The sequence below is a fragment of the Diabrotica undecimpunctata genome, chromosome 8 (assembly GCF_040954645.1).
Source record: "Diabrotica undecimpunctata isolate CICGRU chromosome 8, icDiaUnde3, whole genome shotgun sequence".
In the NCBI taxonomy this organism is placed as follows: Eukaryota; Metazoa; Arthropoda; class Insecta; order Coleoptera; family Chrysomelidae; genus Diabrotica; species Diabrotica undecimpunctata.
This window is the reverse complement of record NC_092810.1, coordinates 16,151,492-16,162,983: the sequence shown is the minus strand read 5'-3', so window position 1 is coordinate 16,162,983 and position 11,492 is coordinate 16,151,492. Positions and strand designations below refer to the sequence as shown.

Sequence of the window (11,492 nt, the reverse complement as noted above, 5' to 3'; positions counted from 1 at the left end):
AACGAAGCAAGCTTAGGTCTAGAATTTGCGATTCATTTTTTGTGTATTATAATTATAACAATATTAGCATTTAACCAATCAGACAAAACTTCCTTTCAAAAAAGCTTTTGTTAAATAGATTATTTGTAGATATAATGTAAACTTAATGGAAAAAATCCTCGAAATAATGGTCATCAGGTGGGTATTTTCCAAGTAAAATCAGTGTTGTCTTGTACTCTGCGGTGGGAGTGGCACGGGCTCGCCTCCACAGACTCCGTTACCATCTAAATTGGAGACGGCTATTTCGGACGTAGAAAATCGGGCGGCGGCGCACCATCCGAAGAAGCATCAGCAGCTCTGTATCGCCCGTGTACCAAACGCAGTTTTCACGCGTTCGTCCCGCAGGAAGAATCTGCGCTTCTCTTCGGGATCACCACGCGTTTCGTCTCGTTCGACACTTTTCGCCGCCCGGCGCTCCCGCCGTTTGCCGCTAATTAAATCAATTAACGACCGGTTATAATTTGTTTAAATTGTTGATTATACGACACACGAAGAAATGTGCTGGGGTGACTGTAAACGATTTGACGCCAGGAAAATGTTTGTTGGCTAATTTAGACATACGATAAAAAAGGATTTGTTTGACGTGGGAAATTGTGTTTTTCAAGTGAGTTTGTTGATTTTGGTTGATTGGGATTTTGTTGTGGATAAACATGAGCAGTATGGATACATTTTTTGTTGGTGGCTTTAAAAGACTGGTGCTGTTAATTGTGTTGATGTATTTACACGGTCAGTAACTCTTAATTTAATCTTTGAAAATTTGAATATTCTTTTATTTTATGTTAATCTTTGTTAAGATAGAAAAATAGAATAAAAGATATATTTCTGTGGTCCATATTTACATACAAATGTTTATAAATATATATATATATATATATATATATATATATATATATATATATATATATATATATATATATATATATTAGAAGTGATTATTTCGACCAAAAAATAATCTATAAATACGTTGGAAATATCGGGTAAAGTGGTCTCTAATAAAAATCTTTCTTTTTTCTAAGATACTCAATATTTCGGTATTTATTTGATAGCTTCCTCAAGAGTAAACTGAAACAATTTGAACATTACAAAAAATGGCGTACAAATATATTTAAGAATTATCATAGAAATTAAAAGATTTCGCAAATAAAAACTGACATTGAAGTATTTGAAATATTGAAGTATTTGAAATATAAAAAATTAAAATTACTTCAAATGTAAAAATAGGTTAGTTGTTATTAAGGTGAATGTTGGCTATTTTGAATATTTATAAATTTTGTTCAATATATTACAATATATGTTACTTAACTGTCCAGTGTTCGTTTTATAATATAAAGTGTTTTTATTTTTGGTAATGTAATACATCTCAGGAAATAATCTACTTTTGTAGTTATCAGTCTGTGCCAAAATGTGAGCTTTGTTATAGTCTAGCATATGACCAGTGTCTTCATAGTGCTCAACTACTGCGCAAGTATTTTTTCCCAAGCGGCAATCACTTTTATGTTGTGTGATGCGTTGTTTTAGCCATTGTGATGTTTGGCCAATGTATCTATTTTGACATCCTAGACATGGTATTTCATAAACAACATTACTTCTATATAAGGTTGGTACTGGGTCTTTGATTTTTGAAAATAGTTGTTTGCTGTTCATGGTATTATATTCAGCTATACTAATATTTAATACTATTACTATACTATATTTAATACTATATTTAATATTCAGCTATACTAAGGTTTCAATTTGATTCTATAATGTCCGTGACCATATTTAGTGGAATTTTTGTAAATAAGTAATTTTAATTTTTTATCGTATTGCTGTAACGAACGTGCTTAAGACAATTTAATCTTGACATTCAATATTTCAAATACTTCAATGTCAGTTTTTATTTGCGAAATCTTTTAATTTCTGTGAGTGTTTTTAAATGTTTTTGTACGCCATTTTTTGTAATGTTCAATGTGTATTGGTGAATGCGCTTTTACATATCTATGTAATGTTTAATTTATAACTAATATTAATGTTATTATTAAAGACTTAATTTAAATATACTTAGTCTCCGGTCTGAAGTATCATTAAGGGGGCAGTTCGTTTTATTACTGTTCTTGCTTCCACTATATATGCTTTGTAGTGTTAGTAATATTAATAGGAAAATAAATTGAATATCTCCAGAAAGCAGGTTGAAAGTGCAACACAACCAAATATTTATTGTATTGCTGCATGAAATCCCTGAATGCTTAAAGTATTTCTACTTTCTCTTCCTCATTAGTCGTTTTCTATCTTTAAGATATAGGGATCTATGGTTGCTCTCCAATTTCCTCTATTTTGGGCTAACCAGTACCGATTTAGCGCTCTTCTTTTTATGTCGTCGTACCATCTTTGTTCCTATGCTTTTTCTTTCTCCTTATCTCTCTTATCTAGTTACATGTTCACTCCAGCTTTCTTGACTTCTACTGGCATATCAGGCCCACTTCAATATTGAGGAACACACTCTTTGTATTATATATTTGACCTTTGACCATTTATTAGTTTTTTTTATCTATTAAAGATATTCCTAAAAGCTTTCTTTGTGTAGCGCTCTAGTGCACTTGTAGTTTAGTTGTTGTCTTCGTGTTTGTTGAACACCTTCGTTTTAGAGCCATATGTGGCGACTGGTAGGAGACATTTATTGTAGATCTTTATTTTCCACTATAGAAGAAGTTCCAATTTTTAGGAAAAGCGCAAAACACGTTAATGAATATTTGAAGAGGGAGATATTATGTCATATGTAAGATTGCTGGGAAATGCACCATTTCACCCCCCGTATCATCCCTTTATTCTTTATAAATTAGTTTACCCTTCTGTTATTTTATATTTTTGGATTCTCCTTTTTGTACTGATTTCAAAAATGTAAAATAGGTACATTTGGCTTAAATAGATTAGTTTATGAGATAGATAATTTATCTTTTGACAAGGTAGTATCTCTCTCACCATAATCGACTGTAATAAAACAGGTTGCAGCATAATTTAAACTTTTTAAATATTTAACCGTACTATTTGTAATAGCTTCAAAAACCAAGAAACAAAAAAACTTCACTTTTTATTAAAGTTTTATCAAAGGTTTTCGATATTATTTAGACATTCATTTTAATCGGTTAATATCATTATCATCATTGGCTTTTACAACTCTTCGTGAGTTTTTGCCGCGTTTACTATTGCCTTTCATTGATTCCGATCCTGTGCTATTATTTCCCATGGCCTTACTTCCATCTTTTCCAGGTCTTCCCTGACTGCGTCTTTCCACCTTTTTCTAGGCCTTCCTGTCGATCTTCTACCATCTGGTCTTTCCCAAAACACATTGCTAATCAGTCTGTCGTCATCACTCCGTACCACGTGGCCTGCCCATCTTAATCTATTGGCTTTTATCTATCTTACAATGTTTCCTTTCCCGAAGAGAGTCTCTATTTCATTGTTGTATCTGCTCCTCCATTCATTTGTCACGCTGTCCCTGCAAGGACCATATATAATTCGCAGGATTTTGCGTTCCCATACTAATAGCTTATTGATTTCTTTCTTTCTCAATGTCCATGTTTCACTTCCATATGTCACTGCTGGTCGTATTATGGTTTTGTACATTTGGATTTTGGCACGCCTTGAGAGAAGCTTTGACCTCAATAGATCTTGAATGGCAAAGAATGATTTATTCCCCGCCAGTATTCGTATTTCAACGTCCCGTTCTCCTGTGTTTTCACTGGTAATTGTTGCTCCTAGGTATTTGAATTCTTTGACCACCTCAAAATTATGATCGTTTATGGTAATGTTTTGTCTTATTCGCTGTCGTTCCTTTTTTGATACGACCATGTATTTAGTTTTTTCTTCGTTTATTTTCAGGCCTACGCTTAGTGTTGCTTCTTCAAAGTTCGATACTATATCCTTAACTTCCAGTGTTGTCTGTGCTACTGCATCTACATCATCTGCAAATGCGAGAATAATCTTTGCTCCTCTGGCAGTTATGTCTGATTTGACTCTGGTATAGATTTTTCGCATTGCATATTCCAATGCTAGGTTAAATAGTAATGGGGACAGCGGGTCTCCCTGTCTGAGTCCGGTGCTTATGCCGAAAGCGTTTGAAGTTTTGCCTCCTATTCTAATTTGTGCAAAGGAATTGTTGACACACATTCGTGCAATCATGGTTAGCTTCTTTGGTACGGTTAATAGCCAATGGCAATTTGTTATAACTTATAACAGACTATTTTGATACGTGTGCAACTTGATCGCTGAAATGGTTTACACTTTGCAAGAAAGAATCGAAATTGTATGTTTCTACTACAAAAATAATAATTTTGCAAGCGCTGCTGCTAGAATTTTTAATAAAACACACCACAATAGACATGCAACTCATAACTATGTGATTGAATTGATGTAGAAATTTACAGGGCCAGTTTGCAATAAAAGACATAACCGACAGGGATTGCAAATAACGAAGCAATATAAGTAGCCCTTTTAGGACAAGTTAACTTAGAGGCTGAACAATCACTGTCAACAATAAGCTGAGCAATCGGTGTTTCATTTTCTACAGTCTTCCGAGTCCTTCATTAATTTTAAGTTCCATCCATACATGATTAAATTGTTACAAGAGTGAAATGAAGATTTTGATGTTAAAAATCTATATATATCTATAAAATGTATATATATATAATATATATATATATATATATATATATATATATATATATATATATATATATATATATATATATATATATATCCAATCGCCATTTCCCTTGGTCCACCTATAGTTTGTCCTCTATTTTTTTATCTCTTATTTTCCGATTTATGCCTTCTCTCCAACTAATATGACGTCTTTAACTTTTCCTTCAACCATCAGGTTGGCATGTTAGAATTTGTTGTCAAAGTCGATCTTTGGGCATTCTTTGGATGTACATACCATCTTAGTTGTTGCGCACCAATATCTTCTACTATTGTATGATATACTTTCATGATTGCTCTTATTGTACTGTGTTCTCTCCAATCTTGATTTCCCTGAAGAACGTCTCTAGAAAACCATTTTCATTGCCTCAAGTTTTCTCTTATATCATTCCTTTATCTGCCATACTCCACTGCTATAGGTGATTATATTTTTAAACAGTGTGATATATTATATCGTACGATTGGTCTTAAAGTATAGTATTTGGGAAGGATATTGTTTTTCTTCCCTGCTTCTTCCTTTCTTCTTTTATGTCGTCTACATTCCCCTTAAATTCTCCTGTCTAAGTTAAGATAGTCCAAGTTCATTTGGAGAGTTAGCTGGTTTGTGATTGGATGGGCATATATTTTTGTGTCACCAGCATAGCACGATATTTTAGTTGAAACAATAAGGAATATTGCTTGTATAAAGTGTAAAAAGCAGAGGTGCAAGGACATAATACGGAGGCACTTCATTTTTCACTTACCTGTAAAATTCGCCAACTGTAACTTTGTAATATCGATCTGTCAGGAAATTATTTATCCAACGAAGTAAAGTACCGCAAACGCCGAAATGTTCTAGCTTATCTAGAAGTCTGTGCTTAGGAACACGGTCAAAGGCTTTGGAGAAATCTATGTTGACATAACGTCTAGTCGTTAACACAATGAAGGGGATTGATTAGAGTAGAGCGACCAAAGAAAAATCCATGTTGTTGTGTTGGACTAACATGTTTTTGGAGAAGAAATTTGGTCATCTGCTGGGATATAAATGTTCCCACGACTTTTTCCAACTACTCTCAGCAAGCAATTGGACATTATTTTTAGGGAATTATTGCCTTTTTTAAAAATAGGGGTGATGGATTCTAATTTCCAACAAGGGGATAAGGAAATTTGGATACAAGAAGTCTGTATAATTAACGTTAAAGGTATTGCAAGCGTGTCGGCGCAAAAGTTTTGGTTTCAAACCATTTAAACCAGATGAAGAATCTGTGCGAAGTTTAACTTAAGTGTTGTTTGACATGGTGGCCACTTAGTAGAAGGTAAATTGCTATCATTCTATTATTTAGTAAAAACCTGTAAAAATGCTAAAGAGAGTTTCGGAAGACTCTTTGTCAGAAGAATATAAAGTCTGGTTGGGTTTTTAAAGTAGAGGAATCGAAACTTTAGATGTCAAGGAGGATCGTATGTATTTGTAGACTTTTTTAATGTTACCACTTTCAATAACATTTGCTTCAAAAATTTATCTTAAAGTTTTTAAAGATGTTTGTAAGATATTTGAAAATATGCGGTGGTTTTGGAAAAACTAAGAAGCTCGATGTGTATAAATTTCCGCCAGATATGTCATTTGTGATTAATTTGTTGAACTGCTATTTATCTAGGGTTTTAGGTTGTTTTAATAAATCTTACGGAAGGTGGTATTTGTAGAAATTATATTGTGGAATCGAGAAATAAAGTCCTCATTAATATGAGGGGTCGTTTAAGTCCACAAAAAATAAATGCCAGTCGATTTAAGAGAGTTTAGTCTCAATTTCAGAAATGATGGTAAAAGTATATTATGTACCAATAATATTTTTATGGTGTCGTATTTGATCAAACTGAATGTGAGCCGTTATAACTGCACGATCTGACTTTCTTATAGGAGAGCTGATTTCGAGAGATGAAATTAGCTGTTCTTCGTTAATAAGCACTTGATCCAAAGTTGAAGGTTATTTATTAATTCTAAATCTAGTAGGTACTGTGATAAGTTATACCATTTTCGGAGTCAGATAATGAAATTATTGGCCTGTGATCTCTAGGAAATTAAAATCTCCAGTAATGATAAGATTATCAAGAGATAATTCTTCAAGTTTTGTAAAAAAAAGATATTAGATTACCATCTAAATATTGTTATGTCTTTATTAATTCTAATTAATTGTTCTTATTTTAATTTACTAAAACACGATAATTTACATCAATTTATTAAACCACTGTACAACAATTTATTTTACTAATAATTACATAATTTATCTATACGGACGATACAATTTAAACGCAAACGCGAGCTTCTTTTCTGACTAACTGTTTTCTTCAAAAAGGTCCTGATATATACCCAGTACCGTTAGACTAGAAAAGTCAATGGCCTTCTGGACTAGGCCGAGCAGCGAATTGGTCTCAAAACTGGTATGTTTACATCGGCTCGTCTCCAGAAAGTTCGATTGTGGTTTTTTTATAACGGAGGGGGACCCATCGTGTGTCAGGTAGGCATTACCTAGAAAATACGTGAATGAATGAGAATATTAGTAATAAATATATTTACGGTTTTAGATCAGAATTTATCGTAACAATATCTTGCACTACAAGTACCTCTTTGTGCTTAGTACATGAAGATAACAACTTGTGTAGGCTCTATATCCAGAATAATTCAATGTATTTTAAAGATTCTACCTTTCGTACTCCGTATTGTACATCACGTAATATTACTGGTTAAATACACAATTTAATAGGACATGTCTTGTTGCAATATTATTTTTATCAGTTTAGCTGTCGTTTTACAAAAAAAACTGCCAAAACATTCCTGATGTTCTACAGAGCTTGTAGCAATAGCTTTCTAGCCGAACAAATAAAGGCTATTAATAGAATTATCATTAACTCTAACTAATGCAATCTCGTTCACTAACGATATTGTAATTTATTTATATAATGATTCATATCGTGTATGTTAAATAATATCAGTGGTAGTATAAAATCCTGTAAATTACTTTCATGATATTAAAACGGAATCGTTGACTGATTATTATTAATTTTTACCTTTGCTATCTGGTTGCAGTATAAATTTGAGATGAGTTTTATTTATTTTCTATCTACACCGAATACTTGTAGTGTTTGTCAGTAAGTCATGCTTGATATTATAAAAGGTATAACCATAGTTAATAATAGTTATTTATTGTACAAGACGATAAAATTGTACTTTATCTTCGAGAGCGTTTTTTAGCGTCGAGACGTCAGTCTCTCAGAAGATAATGCGATTTTATCGTCGTGTGCAATACAACATTTTTTTTCTATAGCAAGACTTCAAGTTCAGGTGAAAAATAGAATTTCAAAGAAAATTGTAATTTTTAGCACAAAAATCGCAATTGTGTTGCTCCGTTGCTAGGGATATGAATTACTCTGTCAACAAATCGCACCCCTGCGAGAAAAGTGACACAAACCAAAAATACTGAAGTTGAGATAAATCAACTTAAAGATTGCTGTAAAACTTATCCTCATATTTTAAAAGGTTTTTGCTCAAAACAGTTATATTGGTTGATTATGTTATATTGTATAGCATTATTATATGCACATGTAGGTCTACTTTTGTGGAATTTGCGTCACTATCAGGTAGATATAGGTAGGGTCTTTGAGTTATGTCACTTTTCTTGCTTTATTTGTTTATTTTTTTTGTTATGACTGTACTGTTAGTTACTTTATAACACCAAACCATTGTATATTTTAACTGACTGTAACATAATACGACTATCAGACCTTATATACCTGGAAAAACTACAGCTTAAGGAAGATTAAAAAATAAAACACGTCGAAAATTATTGATTTATTAGAAAAATACAAAACGCAAAATTAACACAATTTAATAAAGAATAACTAATAAGATAGAACTAAAGTTATCAATACAATTACAACTAAACTAGAACTAAAGTAATTAACGCAACGTTGAAAATTGATTTATTAGAAAAATACAAAACGCAAAAATGAATACAATTTAATAAAGAACAACTAATAAGATACAACAAACTAAAGTAATTAATGCAATTTAAGAAAACAGATTCATAGATGGGCTTATACAATGTAGAAATGCTTTTCGCTGAGATAAGTGATTCAATTTGAGCTTTCTTTAGATCAGAAATTTGCATTTTTTTCTTATACGCTGCAACGCACTCCGGTGTAGAGTTCTGCATGCTTCTTCTGTTATGATTGACGTTGATCTGCGCAAATTCTTTTTGCTCGTACTATGCGTACTTTGCGCGTACATACTTTGTATGTAGTTTTTACAAAAATAATGCCTGGGTTATTCTTCTGCACTTTAAGTATTTTTATGTCACTTGTTCGGATCAGTTCATTGTCCGATAATTTATTATAGTTTGAACCTATTTGCTGAGACAGTGTCTTCAAATCCATAAAGTCCTGGTAACCTAATTCTGTTACTTTATACGGATTTCCCTTTTTTCTTGCAGACTGAACTAATCTGACGTAATCAGTGGGAATATAGATGGGACCTGATTTAAGTGTTCGCTTAATCTGCTTTTCTATGACAGAATGAACATTATCTCCTTCATTTTGCGTATGACCTGCAATTAGAAATGTATGTGTAATAGATTTAATATTATATTTTTGTACAGCGTATAGGTACATTCCCATTATAAACTTGTTCTTTTGCTGACCACAGCAATTGTCTAAATAAAGTATGATTTCAAGATTATTGTTGTTGGTGGCGTTGGCTTTTTCTTCTAGGTATTTCAGAATGCAAGAACTTATCTCTATTGCTCCTCGAGCACCTTCACCTTCGTGCCAAAAAAACACTGTACATTATCTGACTGCAGTTCAATGGCAGTTAAATTGTAGCTATTAATTTTGCTTTTATAATAAAATGTTGATGAATTCCCTCTTGGTGAAGGCAGAACTGCTTGAAGGTCGTAGGTAGCAACTATAATGTTTCCTTCGCTTAGTACTGCTCTTTTTTCTTCTTCCTCTTTCTCTGCTCTGGATAGAACTTTTTCCCTTAAATGTGTATCATATTTCTGATTTAATACCACTTTTTCGTCTTCTGTGGCATTGTTGTAAGAGTTGCAAAGATCACACATATCTTTTTTCGGGGTGAAAAATGATATATTAAAGTTGTTGTTGAAAATTCGTAAATACATTGTGATATTTCCATAAGGAACGTTTTTTTGAATACATTCATTTTTATAGTCGCGGTGTAAGTCAATAAAATTATTATAGTAGCTGTTAATAATAGAACATTTGGATGAAATATAAACCGCACAACTTCAAAATAGCATTAAAATAATCTGCATAAAAAGAGACCTTACTGTATATAATAATAATATAAAAAAGTGATTTAACACCTAATTAGTTTACTATTACTAAGATAATATTACTAATTATGACCGTATACAAAATTACATTAAACTTACCTTATTTAAGAAAAGTGACACAACTCAAAAGTGACGATTTTCTTGATTGGTTTAGGAACACCTTACAGTATTAACGCTGAAGTGACACTGTTCTTGCTGTAGCGAATTACGAACTAGCCTTCGATAAAAGTGACACAACTGCCCTCACGTGGATAAATTTATAGTTAGAGATGTGACGGTTTTCGTGGACGTTGGGACACTTCATTGATACGTTTCCATGGCATAACCCCAAAATTCCCAATTTTTGACTTGTGTCATTTTTCTTGCCGGCGTGCGAAATGTCAAACAAATGTTACGTTTTGGTTTTTGCGGAGAATATTGTTGCGTTTTGTGTACAAAGTGAATAAATACGAAATGGACGAAAAAAAATTGACACAAGAAAAGGAAAACCTGCCATCAGATGTAGAAAATGCAGCGTTCGAAGCAGAAAGTTTATTGTTACCACAAAAATATAGGATGATGTATGAGAAAGAATACCAGTCTTTTAAAAAGTGGAAAAGCATTAAAAATATCAATGGCGTGAGTGAAAAATACTTCTGGCGTATTTTTCTGAAAAGTCGAAGAAAGCGATGCCATCGTCATTATGGTCGTATTATTCGATGCTGAAGCGTTCATTGTTGGTGAATGAAAATTGTGACATTTCTAAATTCAGCAAGTTAACCACCTTAAAGCTAAAAAGTCCAAAATCCTGGGCTCAGATGACATTATTAAATTTCTAACAGAAGCTCCTGATGACGTCTATTTGTTGACGAAGGTTATTGCTATTTTTTTTGTGCATGGAGCGACTAGGTCCAATGAATTATACAAGTTAGAAGTGTTTAACGTGGACGACAGAAAATCGGTGATAATCGTTTCATTATCTGATACTAAAACCGAGCAAAAAAGGTCGTTTTGTATTACTGACAAGAAAAGTGGACTGAGTTTCTTGGAAATTGTGAGAAAGTATATTGCCTTGCGCCCCAAAAACGTACCTTACAGTAAGTTTTTTGTAAATTACCGACAGCAAAAGTGCACTACTCAACCGGTGGGGATTAACATTATATATAATATCCCCAAGAAGATTGCAGATTTTTTGAAACTTGCAAATTCAGAAATGTACACGGGGCATTGTTTCCGCCGTTCTTTAGCTACTATGTTCGCAAATTCTGGAGCTGATCTAGTAAAAGTTAAACGTTTAGGTGGATGAAAATCGTCATTTGTTGCAGAATCTTACATTGAAGAGTCAATAAGCAATAAGGTTGCTGTATCGAAGTGTATACTTGGCGGACCAGAAAATCAATCAAGTACCTCGAATCAAGTGTTTAAGCAAACGAGTACAAGTTGTAATGCTCCAAAAATAGATATTTCTAATAA

General features: G+C 32.8%; 1 protein-coding gene across 1 annotated transcript in view; it reads left to right on the top strand.

Moving 5' to 3' along the window:
• The first annotated feature begins 374 nt into the window (after positions 1-374).
• Positions 375-11,492, top strand: part of LOC140447206 (uncharacterized) — a 427,560-nt gene continuing 416,442 nt past the window's right edge. Inside the window, exon 1 of the mRNA XM_072539719.1 lies at positions 375-765. Within this exon, the coding sequence (XP_072395820.1) occupies positions 690-765 (76 nt within the window). The 5' untranslated portion in view covers positions 375-689. The remainder of the gene's footprint in view (positions 766-11,492) is intronic.